General features: G+C 37.1%; 1 protein-coding gene across 2 annotated transcripts; it reads left to right on the forward strand.

Moving 5' to 3' along the window:
- The first annotated feature begins 397 nt into the window (after nt 1–397).
- Nucleotides 398–16,592, forward strand: fmnl1a (formin-like 1a). Of its 2 annotated transcripts, none has more exons than XM_051885455.1 (26): nt 398–1,219; nt 4,305–4,388; nt 6,470–6,556; nt 6,712–6,785; nt 7,641–7,724; nt 7,909–8,052; nt 8,208–8,319; nt 8,427–8,503; nt 8,585–8,678; nt 8,889–8,963; nt 9,046–9,156; nt 9,315–9,467; nt 9,565–9,666; nt 10,634–10,904; nt 11,017–11,277; nt 11,378–11,502; nt 11,798–12,000; nt 12,081–12,315; nt 12,406–12,474; nt 12,555–12,635; nt 13,868–13,997; nt 14,148–14,311; nt 14,405–14,506; nt 14,715–14,813; nt 15,617–15,722; nt 15,931–16,592. In XM_051885455.1, the coding sequence occupies exons 1-26, from the start codon at nt 1,055–1,057 to the stop codon at nt 15,993–15,995; spliced, it is 3,273 nt and encodes a 1,090-aa protein (XP_051741415.1). In that variant the 5' UTR covers nt 398–1,054; the 3' UTR covers nt 15,996–16,592. The 2 variants fall into 2 exon arrangements, with proteins under 2 accessions (XP_051741415.1, XP_051741416.1); XM_051885456.1 differs by having other exon boundaries at nt 9,318–9,467.
- The last annotated feature ends 3,304 nt before the right edge of the window (nt 16,593–19,896 follow it).

Consider the following 19,896-nt stretch of genomic DNA (forward strand, 5'->3'; position numbering starts at 1 on the left):
TTAGTCCTCACCTGTTCCTGTTTCATTAATGATCTTTCCTTGTGTACTCAAGCCCTCAGTTTTCCTCAGTTCATTGTCTCACATTAACGTTGTTTGAAATTTGTGTGTTCTCACTCTTTAATAAATATTGAGTTTATTCGTTCATTCTGTGTCATGCGTCATCTTTCTTGTATTATCTACACAGCTCATCATGACAAACATACAGTAGTAGGCTACATAATACACAAGAGTATATAATGGTATGTTTCAGGCCATCTTATTTTTCAAATACAAACAGAATTTAAACTGACACACCCAGTGCTCTGTCTTTCTCTCTGTCTCTCTCTCTCTGTCTCTCTCTCAGTGTGAGGTACAGGAAGCTTGATGCTTCTGCTTTTTTCTGTGGTTTCCTCCTGCTCTCAGACGGCTTCTCTTTCATTTCTGTAACAAACACCAGTGTGCTCGGACAGGTGCCTTTGTGTAAATTTACCAACATCTGTATTTTTTTCTTTTGAAAGAAACTTCTGTAGGCTTGATCAGAGGGAGCGGAGTTGTGAGAAAGATGCTCCAACATCTGAAGCACTCACAAGAGAGGCAGACTCCTGGAGAAAAGGCCCGTTACACCGGTAATCAACACACTCAGCCATACTGAGGCTAGAGCTGAGCTTTAACAGGACCTGAATTGCCTTCATAGTGAAAATATTAGAAGAGGCCTTTCTTGTTCCTTTTTTGACTAAGCAAGCCTGAGAAGATCGCCAAGTGTTTTTAGGAATTTTCTGATCGTGAGTTTGATTTATTCTGAATTTTCATCTTCGTTGAAAGCCTCTTCACAATCAATTGCATCGTCCTGGAATCAGTTTTGGTTTAAAAGGTGTCCATATTTTCTAACATCATGGCCTAAAGGAGTCCATGTGCTTCTACCTACACTGGATCTAACTGACTAGAAAACTTTCAGCACTTCAGTGGATTTTGACCTGTGGATTGTGGAGAGATTCATCTGGGTTTGGCCTGTTGGGATTGTCAGTGGTTGATCCAGAAGCAGTTCAGTAACCTGGAATTTCTAAGGAAAGTTGTGATGGGTAACGCAGCTGGCGGGTTGGAGCAGATGGAGGGGCAGGAGGCCAAAGGCTCAACGGGAGGGATAAACCCTACTCCCTCCATGCCTAAAAAGAAATGTGCCCCTCCTAAACTACCCATGCCCCCTGAGGAAGAGCTAGAAGAGCGCTTCAGTGTGGTTTTGGTGAGCTCTTTATACACACATATTTTATATAGCACAACAAAAGCAGCTAATCTTGACACTTCCTGTCAGCCACTATGATAGGACGTTAACATTGGTTTGTCAGTATTAAATTCTCTGTCTTTGCATTTTGGAAACATATATAGTAGCAGAACCTGATTTCACCAAGTACAACATGTTCCTGGATCAACATCTTTGTTGATCCTGGACGACATTCCAATCAACCAATCAGATTTGAGGGTCTAGTTTACAGTTTATGTGAAGTTTAGGCTTACAACCAGGGTTAGGTGCTTCTACATCAGTGTTACTCGCCTGTCATTTCCTTCTCATTTTAGGGATAACTTATGGGTAGGGTAAGGTTTAGGGTAGGGTTAAGACCAAACTTTGTCCTTCTAGGAACATGACTTACTTGGCAAAATCACAGTGACCAACAAGATCACACCACTGTAAGACCACAGGAATGTTGTTCCAGGATCAACAAAATATGTTGACCCAGGAACATGTGTAACTCTGCGAAACCAGGATGCAAAAAAAAAAAAAAAAACCCAAATAAACAAACAAAAAAACGAGGAAATTTTTGTTTTCTTGTTTCATAGACAATGGACACAGCAGATTAAAAACAAAAAGATAATCATATATAATATAAGCATTTCAAAGGAAATGCAATCTTCAGTTACACTTTATTTTAAGGTGTCCTTGTTACAGTGTAATTATACATTTCTGTACATAGCTTTCCATTGATGCATGGTTTGTTAGGATAGGACAAAATCTGGAATCTGAGGGTGCAAACAAATCTAAATATTGAGAAAATCGCCTTTAAAGTTGTCCAAATGAAGACCTTAGCAATGCATATCCACTCACAAAAATACATTTTTGATATATTTATGGTAGGAAATTTACAAAATATCTTCATGGAACATGATCTTTACTTAATATCCTAATGATTTTTGAAAATCATAAAAGAAAAATCGATATTTTTGGCCCATACAATGTATTGTTGGCTATTGCTACAAATATACCCGTGCGACTTATGACTGGTTTTGTGGTCCAGGGTCACATTTAAGTACTGAGTAATATTAATGTACTTACTATAGGGTTAGGGTTAGTTGCACAATTTGTAATTATGTAATGTATGAAAATGTAATTATGAAAATGTAATTATGCACAATTTATAGTTATTACCGTAGTAATTACATGTAATGTGTACCAAGGACATTAAAATTGAGCGTCAGTCTTCCACCTGAAATAGGAAATTAAGTAACATTTGGAAAAACACTTCTGACTTAATGCAATCCGATCACTGTCACATTCGTTCACATGGGCTTTTGGTACAGGAACAGGCAGTGGTGGGATGACAAATTAGGCAACTACTTAAGAGAAGTCATAAGACAAAAAGAGGCCCTATATTCTTGTGATGACTGACCTTTGATTCGTCTTTCTTTTCAGTGCAAGACACCAGTGTCAGTTGCTTATCCTTTTCACGTTTGTTGGGCAATTTGTTGGATCAATTAACTGATGCTGAAAAGAAGCTCAGTTATCTTCCATTTGGTTCCACTTCAACTACAAATTATGTACGCCTGTTTCCATCTCAGAGTAAATAATTGTGACTTCTCATGAATGCAATTTTATATGTCCCTTTATATCTCACAATATATATCTTACTCTGAGCTAGAAATGGGCTAACAAATAGCCATTTGATACTTCTGAAAAGACTCTTATTGGTCTGACTACATTTGTGCGTATGAATGGTTAGGGGGGCACAGTCAGGCTGTTCCAGGCCCTTTGATGAGGGGGACTCTAAACTAGTCATTACTGCTGAGGTATGGGGGTTAGGGACATCCCACAGTTGTGTCCCTTTTGAATTCAAGCGACAGCCTTGTTTAGAGTATGAGAATATAAAACCATTGCATGCCAAAGGATATCACACATGCTCACATTTTGCAGTCATTTCCTCATTACAGGCTACTTCCATAAGCCTTGAACTGTGCATCTGGTGTATTATAAATATTATCAACTTAATCTAGTCTCCACTTCATTCACTCTCTTGTTAAGTACCAGTAGACCACAGTTAGTCCCCCACCCTATACCCTACCCCACCTCTCTGTTCCTCCAGTAACCGCTTAATGCGTTTCTAAATGTGCTTTCAGTCTTTGTACACGCAACCTTAAAAAAAATAACCCTGCTCAGAGCGGAAACGTCTTACTGCTTTAGGAGGAAACACCCAAAAGCACAGTGTTTCTACACTGAACACCTTTTTTTTTTAACGAACCACACCCTCTTAATTTGGTTAACAGGTGCAATTTCAAAAGAAAATATAAAACATAAATCTTATGATGGATGTTTGTTGCTAATAATGTGTTTAAAGTGCATCACATGAAGCAACTCAGCCCTGTGCCATTTTTCAGGAAGTCACATTGCATCAGACTGAAGACTGACAGCATATGATCTTAAAGAGAAAAACAAAAACTTAAGGGTAAATTATTTAATGAGATGATAGTTCACCAAAAAAAGAGAAAATTCTGTATTATTTATTTACCGTCATGTCGTTCCAAACCTGTATGACTTTCTTTCTCTCTTCTGTGAAGCAAAACAGAAGACTACTGACTTACATTTTGACATTTTTTTTTTTTTTTTAATTTCCACTCAAGTCATACAGATTTGAAATAAAATGAGGGTAAATTGTAAACTAAATGATGACAAGATTTTCATTTTCAGTTGAATTATCCCTTTAATAATTTGACGTAGGCTAAAGAAGGAACAATAATTGCATCATACGTGTTGTAATGTAGACAAGAAGTCAGTCACATTTGCTCCTCATGCATCAGATATAAACGCCGATCATCACTGTTACATATTCATGATGTAAAAGGCAAATCAGGTGTTATTTGAAACTGTGGAAAGTGTTAACCAGCTGCAATATATACTTGTTAATATTAGTCTCCTTCATAACTCCCGGAGACTAACTTCATAACTTAATAAAATTACAATCCGGCATTTTGTGTTTTTTTTTTGTTTGTTTTTGTTTTGTTTTTTACTTATAAGCTTATACTTTTGCACTTATGCTTGCACTTATAATTTCTCTTCTCAGAGCTCCATGAATCTGCCTCCCGATAAGATGAAGCTTCTGAGTCAGTATGACAATGAAAAGAAATGGGAGCTGGTTTGTGACCAGGTGAGATACTATTATTGTCTTCTGTCAATCAACTTTATGTATTTAGTTTTTTTTTTATTTTATTTTTTTTAATAATGACAGCAAAGTAGAACTGAGAGTATGCCTACATCTTGATCGTTTCTCCCACTTACTTCTCATTTATGGAGTGAGACATTACTCATATTGAAATATGTAATGAATTACTCATATTGAAATATGTAAGTCACTTTATTTTGAGTAGCTTTTCTCTGCATTTTTATAATACCCTGTGTCTGCAGTGTAGGTGTGACCTTTGAGAGGAAGTTTTTGGTAGACTATATTGAGACACAACAGAATCTTAAATGAGATCTGTACACTGTGACACAAATATACAGGTTATATGAGGACTGTAACCGGGGATCATATGGGGGTATGTTGGGGGATTATTGCATGATATCTAGCTATGAATGCAACATTTATTACTCTAATCATACGTATATCAGAGAAAATATTAAAGTGCCTCTAGTGTTTATTGAAAAATGCTTCTCATTTAAATGATCTATCCTGTTTTTCTTGTTCTGTTTTGTGAGAAATTAAAATACAGGTTGAGGCATTTGTAGTGATCTGTTTTAGAGAATGCATCAGGCTTAATATAGCCTATAGAAGGAAAAAGCACAACAGTGGTTGACAGAAAAACGCCTCTTTATGTAAATTATGTAGGCTGAAAAAGACACAATAGTGAGTTTTGCAAAGACGTATTTTTATATGTATGTATTTTAGGTTAATCTTTCAATGACAGTAAACCATGATGCAAGTGTGTGGTTAAAGCAGATGATGTAAAGATTGATATCAGCACATGCAGACATTTCAAGAGGAGAGAAAGAATTAGAAGGAAAAATTAGAGCAGCGGTATGAGGTCAGACTCTTAAGGTGGTGAAACCATGTCTGCGCACTTCCTGTGTTATTATTTTGTGTCTCTATGACAACCGTAGGATGCAAGCTTTGTAACTATGCATGCGGAGAGTTGTTATGGCAGCGCGTGCACACAGCTAAAATGTATTTCTTACCTATTATGTAGGCTATATTCCACCTTCAGTTAAAATAAAATTCCAACTCAAATAGAATGATAGCAAGTTTGGGGTTCGTTAATACGTTTGAACTTACATTTCATCAAAGAATTCTAAAAAATGGATCATGTTTTCCACAAAAACATTAAGCAGTGCAACTGTTTTCAACATTAATAATAGTAATAAATGTTTCTTGAGCAGCAAATCATCATATTAGAATGATTTCTGAAGGATCATGTGACACTGAAGACTGGAGAAATTATGCTGAAAATTCAGCTTTGTAATCACAGGAATGAACTGCATTTTTAAATGTATTAAAATGGAAAACTGTTATTTTAAATTGTAATAATATTTCACAATATTACACTCTAAAAAAATGGTGGGCTAAAAACAACCAAAGTTGGGTTGAAAATGGACAAACTCAGCGGTTGGGTTAAATGTTTGCCCATCATGCTGGGCCGTTTTATTTAACCCAACTATTGTTCAAAATTACTATATGGCTGGCTTAAAATGAACCCAAAATAGGTTGGAAATTAAAAATCGGACTTATTTACTAGAGGCAACAACAATAATCAAAAGATGAACATTTCAGCAATTTAATAAATGTTTATTGTTTAATATTATTAATTAAACTTAAATGTTCATTTATTAAACATATTAATAAATGTTAATTTCCACCATAATTTGGGTTCATTTTAAGCAAGCAATACAGTAATTTTTAAACAATAGTTGAGTTAAATAAAACTACTTAGCAGGTTAGGCAAACATTTAACCCAACCGGGATTTGGATTTTCAACCCAACTTGGGGTTTTTTTTCAACCTAGAGTGTACTGTTTTACTGTATTTTGATTTAAAAAAAAAAAAAAAGAAATTAAAAAAAGCATCCTTGAGGAGCATAAGCGACTTCTTTCAAAGACATTCAAAAAGATCTTACCGTCCCAAAACTTGATATTATTTTATGGTACAAAAGAGCATTTAAATATCTTCTACATGTTTCCATCAAAATGGCGGGAAATTAGTCCATTAATTGTTTGTCTTTCTCCCAATGTCTATTAGGAGCGTTTTCAGGTGAAAAACCCTCCCTCAGCTTACCTGACTAAAATCAAGAGCTTCTACCAGGACCAAGGTGGAGTGGTGCGCAGGGTCAGTACTGTTCTGCTCTTTCCCTCAGCATCTCTGTCGCTCTCATTACTCTTTTACCCCATGTCAGTGCTGACACCCACCTATGAAAAAGCCCAGTTTAGAGTTTTGATGTGAAGTGAATGATTGTCCGTCCCTCTGTAATTCCTTCTCCACAGTTCAAGAAACGTGTACAGGAGTCTACTCAAGTCCTGAGAGAGCTGGAGATCTCGCTCAGAACCAATCACATTGGGTTAGTGGCAGCTTTATTTTCTTGTACAGTGCAATGATAGACTGCCTACTCCTGAATACAACTGAAAGATCATTTTGAACCTGAATAACAGAATACTTCCATAGAGACATTTCAAGATAGGGCTGCATGATAATGGTTAAACTAATTATCATGATTATTTTGGTCAAAAATTAGGTTACACTTTATTTTGATTGTCCCCTTTAGACATTCTGTTACCTATAGGTAATGTTGCACTTGTCAACTAACTCTCATTAGGGTATTAGTTGAGTATTAGTAGACTGTTAGGGTAAGGGTTAGTAAAATACAGGGTCGGGGTTAGTTGAATAAGTTGACATGCACTTATAGTCAATAGAATGTCTGTTGGGCGACCATCACAATAAAGTGTCAGCAGACAGTCTACTAATACTGACATGTGAAATGCTACTTATAACACAATGTCTAAAGGGGACCATCAAAATAAAGAGTTACCAAAAATTACAATCGCACTTATTAACCACAATTGTTTTAATTTGAGAAATTTGTTTTGAAATTTCATTAGAATTATTGCACTTTCACATAAGTACAAATTAAGCAAGGTTTATTTGACCTTATTTGGTAAAACCCTAAGAAGCTGCTCTCAAAAGTTACAACAGTGAAATTCCTAATAAGAATTACAGTGATTCTAAATTATGTTCATGTTTTCTACTTAAATAACAAAAAAAGACTTTGTATTGTAGCACTTTAATGTTGCATAAAGAGGTTGTCGCAAACAGATGATTATGCTTAAATATTCGAGAGAAGCAGAAATCGTGATCACCATTAAAACGTGATTAATTGTGCAGCCTTATTTCATGATATTCCTTTTATTCTTTATAGGTGGGCTCAAGAATTTCTCAATGAGGAGAACCAAGGCTTAGATGTCCTGGTGGACTTCTTGTCATATGCTCAAAGTGATGCACCGTATGTTTATTCTGTCATTACTAACATTTCCCGTAAACATCATCTAATGAGTTTGCAGTAATTGTCCAAGATGATTTTATGACTAAATCTTAGATTCTGAAAAGATGCAACTAGAATTCACTCGCCACATTAATCATGTCAATGTCAGTGACTAAAAAAATCCGGTGCTTGATGTGTTTCTCAGGTTTGAGGTGGAATCTGTGGAAAATGGCAGCTCCGTTTTAGACAACAGGAGGTTGTCAGAGAGATCAGTGGAGGATCTAGCCAAAAATGTCAGTCATTCTCCGACACATGGGATGACCAGAGCGGCACGTGCACTCACTGTCCGGTTAGTCGCGCTACAACACACCCCAAAATACAGGGATCACTGCTGGCTATAAGGACTAAAATCAAGAAACAATGACGTTTAGATGTTCTTCTCAAGCAGATATTTGTTCATGTTAAGTGCTCATCTTTTGTTCATTCTGTGCTTTTCCATGTCAGAATATCTTCCTTGGCCCATAGCAGAAAAACTATGCGAAACGCCCGATTGGCCAGTCAAAGAGATGACGTTCACCTCTGTATTATGTGTCTTCGTGCGATCATGAATTATCAGGTATGTAGGAGTGAGGAGCACATACAAACACAAGACACAGCTACTCGAAAGATCATTTTAGAAGAACTTCATATGACTCATCTGTTTTTTGTTTTTTTTTTAAACAGTCTGGGTTTAATTTAGTCATGACGCACCCCAGATGCGTCAATGAAATTACACTTAGTCTCAACAACAAAAATCCCAGGTAAGAGTGTTTTTGTAGGGTATGTGATTTGTGTGTGTTTGTTGTGTGAGTTTGTAATACACTTCAATACACTGTCCATAGGACTAAAGCTCTGGTGCTAGAGCTGTTGGCGGCAGTGTGTCTGGTTAGAGGAGGACATGACATCATCATCTCAGCCTTTGACAACTTTAAAGAAGTAAGATGACTAGCCTTTCAGACATACAATTTTTTTTTTTTTTCTAGTGGGATGTCCTCAAAAAATGTTTTGTAAGATTTTGCAGTTGTTCAAGATACATTTTAAGAAATTTCATATCAAAATACTGTAATAAGTTTACATTTTGTAGCTTAGAATATTGTGGGTGTCTTACTCAACACTTACCTCTATGTGTGGCCCACCTTCTCACAGGTGAGTGGAGAGAAGAACCGCTTTGAGAAGCTCATGGAGTACTTCATGAATGACGACAGCAACATAGACTTCATGGTGAGCATGGGCGTGAATCACACTCATTTTCAGTTAAGAAAAAGATGACAATTGATTTTGAACTATGTCTTTTTCTTCACAGGTGGCTTGCATGCAGTTCATAAACATTGTGGTCCACTCAGTGGAGAACATGAACTTCCGTGTGCATCTTCAATATGAGTTCACCCAGCTGGGTCTTGACCAGTACTTAGAGGTCAGTCTAGTGTTCAGCACATAAAAGCATGACATACAACTTACACATACTTAACACAGAATTTTAGATGTTTTGTGTATTCATGAAGCTGCGCATGATCCTTCTAATGTAACTCACAACTGTTTGGTTGTTTGTTTGTTTGCATGCGTGGGTGTCAGCAGTCCCTAAAGGAAATGGAAAGTGAGAAGCTGCAGGTGCAGATTCAGGCGTACTTGGATAATGTGTTTGATGTTGGAGCTCTGCTGGAGGATGCCGAGAATAAAGGGGACATAGTGGAGCATGTAACAGAACTGCAGGAGGCCAATGCACAGGTTAAATATACACTATCCTCACAAACACATGTGCACATAATCATCTACCACTTGACACACATGCCTTATATTGTGGGTGTGTATTCTTGTGTTGTAGCTGAATGCCAGATTGCAGGAATATGAGAATGGAGCGCTGGAAAAAATGGCAGAACTGGAGAAACAACTAATGCAGGCCACTAAAGAATCAGCACTGCTGAAGGTACCAAACTGCATTTCTCTCTCTCTCTCTCTTGCACTGGCTGAATTGCAAATTGCATACTGATCCATACTATACACTATATTATACTACAGGGCTGTTGAATGCTCGAATCTGATTGGTTGACCAACGTTCTAAGGCGTGCAATTATTTTCAGGGAAACGCACGGCTAAAGTAGTTCTAGCAGGTCTGGACCGCATTACAGTTCCATATCACTTCACCAAATGATTTCAGTTATTTTAATAGGTCCTTAAACAGCCTACAACCGCAAAAAGAACCAAAACCCACAACGACAATTATTGCTTACGTATACTATAGATTAGAAGGTAATGTGTCCCAAATCCTTTTTTATACAGGTATATGTTTAGTGTGTCAAAGGGATATCATATTTGTGATGGATTTTTATAGTATGCATCTACGCATGATTGAAGTTGTAGCATGGCCCAATACCGGAAGGCTGGCTCACGTCATATTTAAAATGACACTGCAAAAATTGTTTTCCTAATAAGTATTTGTGTCTTGTTTTCTCATAAAAATTATCCTTATATAAATACAAAAAAAAAAAAAAAGATAAAATAATTATATAAAAAAGTCCCTTAACATGGATTTACTTGAGAAGCAAAATTGTGTAAAATAATACTTGTTTCAGAGAATGTATCTTTAATAATTGTCTAAATTAACTTTATTTGTTCCTACCACACTGATAGATTTATCAGTGAAGTAAGATCTAACAAAAATTTAATTTCGATGAATTTAATTCAAAATAAATTTAAGACATATTCTCTGAAAACTTTATATCTTATGTAAATAAATGTTTTGTTTTAGATATTTAGATATAAAATACTCTTAGTATTTTAACTAGAAATAAGACCGAACATATACTCTAAATGTATCGTAGTTTGTCGAGTACATACTTACCATGCCAAATGCAGTACATACATGTAATGTACTTTTCCTGTGTGTGTAACAGGAGAGCTTGCGAGAGTCCTGTACCCAGGTGAGCACTTTGCAGCAGAGAGAACGAGAACGAGAGATTCAGAGGGAGAGAGAACGAGAGCAGGAGCGTATGTCACAGCCCTCACAGGTAGAGAGAGAGAAAGTGAGTGAAAAGGAGTCCAAACTGGAAGTGAAGCTGAGGGAACTGCAGGAGAAAGGTTTAGTCCGACTGGAGCGCACAGCTTCTGGAAGCCTGGACATTGAAGTCATTCCAGTCACCGTAGAGAAAATTGTCACTCAAACAGGTAGGAGCACTTCCTGAAAAGTTCTCCTTGTGGTTAGCATCTAGTGAACTGAAACTGTTTACCTTAAGCTGGCTACATTGATGATAACATAACATCTGTTTAATGTTCACAGTGACTGTGTCAGGTCCTGATTCTCAAGCCCCGCCCCCTCCAGCTGCAGCACCGCCTCCACCTCCTCCACCTCCTCCACTACCTGGCGCTGCAGCGCCTCCTCCTCCTCCTCCACCACCGCCACCTCCTCCTGGAAGTGGAGGCATTCCGCCTCCCCCTCCTCCTCCTCCTCCTGGTGGAGGTCCACCACCACCCCCGCCCCCACCTGGCTGTGGGCCGCCACCTCCTCCAGGAGCTCCTCCTGCCCCTGGGGATGAGACAGGTGAAGGGGCAAAATATTTTTCAACTAACAGAAATAAGCATACAGACAGGCAGCTTGAACTGGGTGACCATATATCCATCTTTTCAATTGTTTTACACAGGACCCAAGGCACGCAAACCAATTCAAACAAAGTTCAGGATGCCTCTGTTGAACTGGCAGGCTTTGAAGCCCAATCAAGTGACGGGAACAGTGTTTAGCGAGCTGAATGATGAGCAACTGTTAGGGGTAACAGCAAAGAAATCCTGCATCTAAATGAACATTCTGTCATCATTTATTCACCCTAATGTTGTTCCTCTAAGACTTTCTTCAGGGGGACAAAAATAATTATTTTGAAGAACCTTACAACTATTTTTGTTCATGCAATGAAAGTCAATGAGATACAAAATGACACTGGACCCTATTCACTTTCATTCTTTGATCAAATATTTCAAAATATCTTTTTTTATGTTGCCCAGAAGAAAGAATGTCATACAAGTTTGGATCACCTATCAATGATTCTATTACATTTGCTCTTTCTAAGGAGATAAATATGGATCTGTTTGCGGAGCAGTTTAAGACCAAGGCTCAAGGTCCTCCACCAGATATTTCTAAGATCAAGGTTAAGGTAGCTGAGAAGGCCCCCAGTAAGGTGTCCCTGCTGGAGGCTAACAAAGCCAAGAACCTTGCCATCACCCTCCGCAAGGGAGGCATGAGCCCCAACGACATCTGCACAGCCATTGAGAGGTATGTCTCAGCTCAAGTTTTGCCTGTAAACAGCAAACTGGACCAGCATGGAAACTCCCTCCTCTCTGTCTTTCTCTCAGATATGATCAACAATCTCTGAGTCTAGACTTCTTGGAGCTTCTGGAACGTTTCATCCCATCGGAGTATGAGATGAAGTTACTCCAGAACTACGAGAAGGAAGGGCGGTCACTAGAGGACCTGAGCGAGGAGGACCGTTTTATCAGCCGCTTTGGTAAAATCCCACGCCTTGCTCAGCGAATCAACACCCTCACCTTCATGGGCAACTTCCCTGAGAGCGTGAAACGTCTGCAGCCGGTCAGTTCGCATCACAGTTTGGCTGTTGTACCTGACATAATGCAAATGTTTTATTCAAAAATCACCTTTTTTCCCCACCTGTTTCTGTAGCAACTGGATGCCATCATTGCAGCTTCGGTGTCCCTCAAGTCTTCATCAAAGCTTAAAAAGATGTTAGAGGTGAGTAGACCTCATTTGTGCTCAGATTTTTTAATGGCATGCTTTTTCAATGCGGCTCACTTGTCAGTCTCTTGCTTCAGATCATCCTGGCCTTTGGGAACTACATGAACAGCAGTAAAAGAGGAGCAGCATATGGATTTCGCCTGCAGAGCCTTGACCTGGTGAGTCAGCTTGTGGATTGTAACTTCAAGGGTCATGTTTCTGTTATACAGGGCTTGAGTATTATGTATGCAGAATGTTAAAGGGATAGTTCACCCAAAAATGAATATTCTGTGAACATTTACTCGCCCTCAAGTTGTTACAAAACCTGTATGAATTTCGTCTTCTGCTGAACACAAAAGAAGGTATTTTGAAGAATACTGACTTTCATAGTATGGAAAAAAAATACTATGGAAGTCAATGGGGCCCATCAACTGTTTAGTTACCCATATTAAATACCTTCTTTTGTGTTTAGCAGAAAAAAGAAATTAATACAGATTTGTAACAACTTGAGGGCGAGTAAATGATCACGGAATATTCCTTTTTGGGTGAACTATCCCTTTAAAGGCCTAGGTGAGAGTTTTGGGAAGCTCTCTTTGTATTAGTTATGAGAGATGGCTGAACTTGCACATAAAGGCCCGGTTTCACAGACAGGGCTTAAGCTAAACCAGGATTAGGCCTTAGGGCATTTAAGTAACTTTTATAAAGGTACCCTAGAAAAAAATAAAAAAAACTGGTGTGCATCTTGAGACAAAACAGTGGCATTGACATATGTTAAGAGATGTCAGTGAAAGTTGCTTTCAGTTAAAACAGCTCAAACATGCATTTTAGTCTGGGACTAACTTAAGCCTTGTCTGTGAAACTGGGGGAAAGACCTTTGATGTAGAGGCCTTTGAAGCAGAAACAAAGAGGCTAATGGATTCTAAAGAAAACCGGGATTGAAACTTTTCAAGGGTATGAAAACTTTGCATGCTAATCTTCTGTTGCTGAGGGGTTATGAATATAAATTTCTCATAAATTCCCTTACTTCTGTCAGATTATCCTCTGCAACATAAAAACATACAACACTCAATCTTTTTAATTATAACTTTTTGTAATAAATGTTAGATGTAATAGAATATACATGTAATATTTTGACTTAGTTTTCATTTTAATGTCATTTAAAAGTTTTATTAATTTTTAAGCTGTGTATTAAGCATGTATATTCACACATTATAGTTAATGTAAAAATGTATCGATCTATATAATTCCTTACTGATAATGGATATTTACCCAGAATAAAAAGAAACTGCATCTGCCTCTGCTTTTACCTTTACCTCTATTTCTACCTTCTACCTTTGCAATAACTTAATTATCTCTGTATCTGTCCTTAGTGGCCACAGTAAAACTCACAGTGTCCTCTCATGTCTTTCAGCTGTTGGACACAAAGTCCACAGACCGCACACAGACTTTGTTACACTTCATTGCGAATATGGTGCATGAGAAATACCCTGAACTTACCTCCTTCCACACTGAACTCCGCTTTGTAGACAAGGCTGCACTGGGTAAGACATATACAGTACTAATGATACAACAGTTACATCACAGTTACAACACAACACTTTACATACTATAAGTTTGGGAAACATAGTACAATCATTGCTTATCAATTATTAATGTAGTGTGTCTTTTTTCTTTCTCTTTTGCTTTCACAGTGTCTTTGGACAGTGTGCTACAGGAAGTGAGATCTCTGGAGAGAGGGATGGAAGGAACCAAGAAAGAGTTCCTGGTGCAGGATGACATCCCAGCGCTGAAAGAGTTTGTTAAAGCCAACAGTGACATATTAGACTCACTTGTTAAAGATGGCAAGACAGCACAGGTGAGACCACGGGAGCATGTATGCAGACATGCACATAAACACAAACTATTTGACCAACTAATTCTTGTTGACTTTTTCTCTTCTGCCAACAAGGAGGCATACATGTCTGTAGTGGAGTACTACGGAGAGAACCCAAAGACGACGCAGCCTTCCATGTTCTTCCCACTCTTTGTCAGGTTCATCAGAGCCTATAAGGTGAGAGATACAGTCCAGCTATTGAACATGTTCATGGCAAAACATACACTTATTTAAAGCTGTTTAATCATTTACATGCTTAGAGGAATTACTTGAAGTACGTAAAGGAATAAAATGTGAAATAAGCATGTTAAATGAGCTTAGCTCTATACAAAGATCTGCACCATTTGATTATTAATTACCATGACGGTGTATTATTGTCACACAGCAAGCAGAACAAGACAATGAACAGAAGAAAAAACAGCAGATTGCAGCAGAAGAACAGGCAACCCCTTCCCCAAAGAAGAAAGATGGCACCCCTCAAAAGGTTTATTTACAATATATATATATATATATTAACACTGCTGTTATCATTTTTTACAAGATGGACAAAATTTGTCACCAAAAAAAGTAATTCGGTTTAACCAAAATTTCGGTTTTACCGAATGACGATACTTTCAAACAATGCTAACATTCTGATATCTAGCTAGCTAACAAAAGGACAATTAAACCTTTTATATTTAGTACAAGTTTTTAAAATATTACAACATTTTCCATGTTTTATAGCGGTTGTACCGAATGACCTGATGTTTCGTGACATGCGTATGAGCAAGTGAAAACATGAATTTTTCAAACAGTTAAAAGAGAGTTAGTAACTTTGCTTCATGACCATGTGGTCCTTTGCAGGTGTCTGAAGGTGTCATATCCTGTCACATGATACTGACCGCATGACTTGATCCAAAATGGTCCCTTTATATACTCCGAATTACATCAATGAAATTTTTTTTTCTGGACATTCTTTCTCATAACAAAGCAACGACTTCTACATATAATTTTGATTCAATAAAAGAGCTCTAGTTGTACTACCTTACATACTTCGGATGTCATATCTTTGTTTTTTATTATTATTAAGGCCTTTGGACAAAAAAAATTACCCGTCACGTCATTGACCCACATACTATATCTATATATATCTATCTCTATCTATCTATCTATGTATATCTCTCTCTCTCTCTCTCTATATATATATGTATGTATGTATGCACCATTTTATTTTGTTTAAATAAAGCAATGACTGGAACTGCACAACTGAAGTTATTCCCCTGAAAAACTTTCTCCTACTCTGATCAGGGTCCCATGATGCCCAAAATGCCTCAGATGGACCTGATTGCAGAGCTAAAGAAGAGACAGGTAAAGCCCCAAGTCACAGATGGGGCCATCGAGGGCATTATCACAGGTAAAAATGTGTTACACACTTACAAATTATACATATATACATTTTAAACACTTTTCTTAAGACATACTTTTTATGGTTTAAACTGGCAAGGGTGATTTGCCACCTAATTCAACTATTCTATATTCTTGGTCACATTAGATTTAATATATAATAACCTGAATGGTAAGACCCCTATTATTATTATTTTAATGTGTCTGTGTGTTATTAGATTTAAGAAATTCACCCTACAGAAGAGGTGATGGTCGGAGAGCAGCTCCACGACAAGATAACTGAGGATTACCTTAAGACACTTCTCTCCTTCTCACTGGACACTTCTGTAAATAAAAACCTGATCTTATTCTTTATATTGTATAACTTTACCAATCTGTACACTGAGTAAATGACTCTGGCAAAAACACATTCACAGATAATGCACACAAAGAGTCACACTAACAAACACATCACATGTTCTGAAATTGAGAATCTGTTAAAAGCCATCGTAATGTAATTGTACATAAGTCATAAACAATTTTGTACTATCACATTTTTCTGTGAATGTAAACAATTACTTGAGACTAAATGTTTATACTGCTTATGAAATTGTGCTCAAAGATGAAAACAGTACTTTTATAAAGCCTATCTAAGAAATACACATTTTACGATTCTTAAATAAAGGTAAAGGTTAAAAAAAGTTGTACAGTAGTTTATGATTTATATATATTGTGCTCTGAAAGAAAAAAAAAAAGACTCAGTGGAAGTGTTGTCATAGAAGAGAGCTGTACTTTATTAGACACACAACCACAGCAAGTATGTACAAAAGGTCTCAGCTCTCAATGTTTTCTCACAGAAAAAAAATAAAAATAAAATAAAGTCACATTTCTCACAAAGTTATCATGGCATTCACACTGACAAATTAATTTCTTTTTCTTCTGTATCTAGGTGTTTATATATCTAATTTGTATATAGAGCGATTCAGTTGGTACATTACTCTAGTCTAGAGATGGGAGGGTCACAGCGTGGGTAAAGGGCTCGCACCATTACTGGAGCGTTGATGGTCAGAGCTGAGTTTAATCTGCTCAGTCATTCAGTAAAACACACTCAGAGCTTGCCAATCAAGTCTGGTTACCACATCACCACAGGTTACAGTAAGACTGGACATGCCTGAGCCACAAAGAAATCAGACATATAAAAAGTCATTTTTTTCCTATTTTTTCCTATTTATCCTAGCTGTGAACCTCATATCAGTGCACTTGACCTCACTATTATCTGTTGACTCTTTAAAAAAGAAAAAAAAAAGAAAAACATGTAGATAACTTTGTTTTTTAAAATCATCTGCACCGTGCGATTGCTTTTAGAATGTACATGCATTGCTATAATTATTGTTTTTAGTATTTTTAAACTTTTAATATATACCTTATAACTCCATTTTTTAAATAAAACTTTTTTCTGGACATAATTTCGTAGGACTCTAATAATTAAGATTTTATTTACATGTTATAGTCTTATTATCTTTCTTTTTTTTTTTTCTTTTACTGTTTTGTAGTATTTTATTATTATTGTTTGATGTCAGAATTTTGTAACATCCACACATCCATGTAGAAAAATCTCACTTAAGGGACTAAAGAGCTCTGGTAAAATATTCTACATAAAGACGTTCCTTCATAGACCATTTAACAAATAACGTGCTTTCTCCAAATTTTCTCTAAATTTTATTTTTGGCCTAGTAAACTAGATATACTGTAACTAGCAGAAGCATCCAGCTCCTCCTATTTCCTGCTGTCTTTCAGGGGGGAAAACTCTAACCTGTCAAAATGTGCAGATTTTGGCAGAAGCACTTAAGTTTCGTTGACCAAGGCATTTGTACATTGACTCAATTTAAACATTTGTTTGTCAGTAGAGTCTCACTCTGGAACTATACTTAAAAGCAATGAAGTTGCAGACTTACTCCCTTCCACTAGAGGGCAGACAAGGGCCATGCCATTTCATTTACAAGTTGTTAATTTCACCCAAAGCAACAAATTAACACTTAGCAAATGACATTCTCAGGTCACATTACAGATTATTAGAGCTTCATATTTATCAGCAATAAACCAGATTTGACCCAGATCACATTACTTTAATTCTTTTAACTGACTGGCTGGATAGAGGCTTTTTTTTTTCTCTTTTTTCTTTTTCAGATTCACCCAACACTTTAAACAACTCAAAATTATAATTAACAAAACTTATCAACCTGTGGTTAAAATGCAGATATACATTATACATGAACTGGACTGTACAGAGTAATATTTTCAACTCAATATACAAAACACTTCTCTTATGAATAAATAATTTTCTAGTGTGCTATATATTTCCTCAGGATTACAAAAACAAAAATATGTACAAATAAATCTCAGTTAATATAAAATCAACAAACAAAAAATATACAAACGCAAATCTTGCATCATACATTTTTTCCAACCGTGTTGAGTGAAAAATAAAAGATGTACATATCATATGTGAGCTGATGTCTTGCCATGTTTTGAGAGAGAAAGATCCTACTTTTAAAAAGGGAGATTTCACCACCTTCCTACATGTTCATTGCAGTCTCTTAGGGGGTCAAGAAAGACTTCTACCTATGGCTTTACTAAGAGGATGAAATGTACTTCCTGACAGGAAGTGCTGTAGATTCTTAGCCTCTCCATTCAAGCATGAAACCCACTTCTCGTTTCTGAGAAACTGTAGCCACAAGGGTAACGGTTTGATGGTTTGAGTATGCTCACTGCAGCATGAATTGCTAAATTTGTCTCGTTTGCTATTTTGTACTAGTAGTTTGGTCTGGGTCCTTAAATAGGCCTTTAGCAGCAGAGCTGTGAATATGATGCTTACTGGGAGCTTTCCAGACAGAAAGAAAAATCAAGAAAAGTTTCAATCTTTTTGTACGAATGTAATTTTAAGGAGTTAGCAAGCCAGTGAGCCACCTGGTTGCTCAACTTTTGTGTAACTAGCAGATACAGACATGAATTCAAATAAAGCTTCATTTTTCTCCTTCATTCACAAAAGTTAAATTAAAACACCAGTCACCATAGCCTTAAATGAAGACGTTTCCATGCATGTAACAGCCTACGCTTGGCCTTTTTGCCTCTCACAGTGCCTCCCATGTGATTCATTGTGAATTTCGGACATGAATTACAGGCCTATTTGGCTGCGAGACACGGAGCAACATCACTAATCTCTCTCTCTGGCCATTTACTCTCGCTGTCGACCTAGTGCTTAAGCCATTATTTTAAACCCTGCACCACGAGCAATCAATTTCACACATACGTTTAGTCAGAAAGCTGGAAAAATCTCCCCTTTTTCTCCATTCAACTTATTCTATTCCGCTGTCACTCACCTTTTCACATTTAAATTCTCTGAGCTCATGAGGAAACCTGCAGGTTGTGGCATTGACAAATTCCCAACATAGGAATACCCTTGTGAGAAGGGGAAAAAAGCTTTAACATTGTGTGTGTGTGTCTGTCATAAGAACTGGAATGAGAAAAGATGATGAACCAGAGCCTCAATGACCAAAAAACAAAACCACTCAGTATGCAACTTAACCAGAGAACACATGTGACATATTTGTATCCCCACCCAAGGTAATCATAGACTGTCACACAATTACCTTCTTACAATGAAAGTGAATCTTAGTGTCTGTGGTTTTGATAGACAGGCGAGGAACGGTTTGATCAGCTCATTAGGAAAAAGGATGAGTTGGAATGCTCTACCGCACAGATGTCTTCCACTCGATGGATCACGTCCACTAGCAAACATGCCATGGAATTACCCTCAGTCTTCTTGCTTATGCAACCCCTATATGGTGAAACTAACCATCTGTTTATTCATTTTAAATTGGAATTAAATTTCACAATCTGGGAGGCCAAAAGGTTAAGACAGCTTGTGCCGAACATTTGATGATTGTCAGATCATTGTACTTTCTCTAGCCTCTAAAACCTGTTGTGCTTCTTTTAACGACAACTAGGGAAGTTTCCTAAATATATCCTTACATAGAAACTGTGACTAATAAGAACTTGAAAAAACAGCCCCCAAACCATTTCACAATATACTCAGGTGATTAGAAAGTAGGACTCCAGTTTCCAATTCCTCTTCTGCCATGACAACTTGTTAAAGCAAACATGTAAAATTGCTGTTTGAAGACCTATGTGAGCGTAAATGAAAA

The sequence above is a fragment of the Ctenopharyngodon idella genome, chromosome 3, assembly GCF_019924925.1.
Source record: "Ctenopharyngodon idella isolate HZGC_01 chromosome 3, HZGC01, whole genome shotgun sequence".
NCBI classification, from domain to species: domain Eukaryota; kingdom Metazoa; phylum Chordata; class Actinopteri; order Cypriniformes; family Xenocyprididae; genus Ctenopharyngodon; species Ctenopharyngodon idella.

Excerpts from the sequence above, each read along its gene's own strand:
- fmnl1a (XM_051885455.1), top strand. The coding sequence starts at position 1,055 with ATGGGTAACGCAGCTGGCGGGTTGGAGCAGATGGAGGGGCAGGAGGCC. Across the intron at positions 13,998-14,147 it reads TGTAGACAAGGCTGCACTGG|TGTCTTTGGACAGTGTGCTA; the intron begins GTAAGACATATA and ends TTGCTTTCACAG. Across the intron at positions 15,723-15,930 it reads CATCGAGGGCATTATCACAG|ATTTAAGAAATTCACCCTAC; the intron begins GTAAAAATGTGT and ends GTGTGTTATTAG.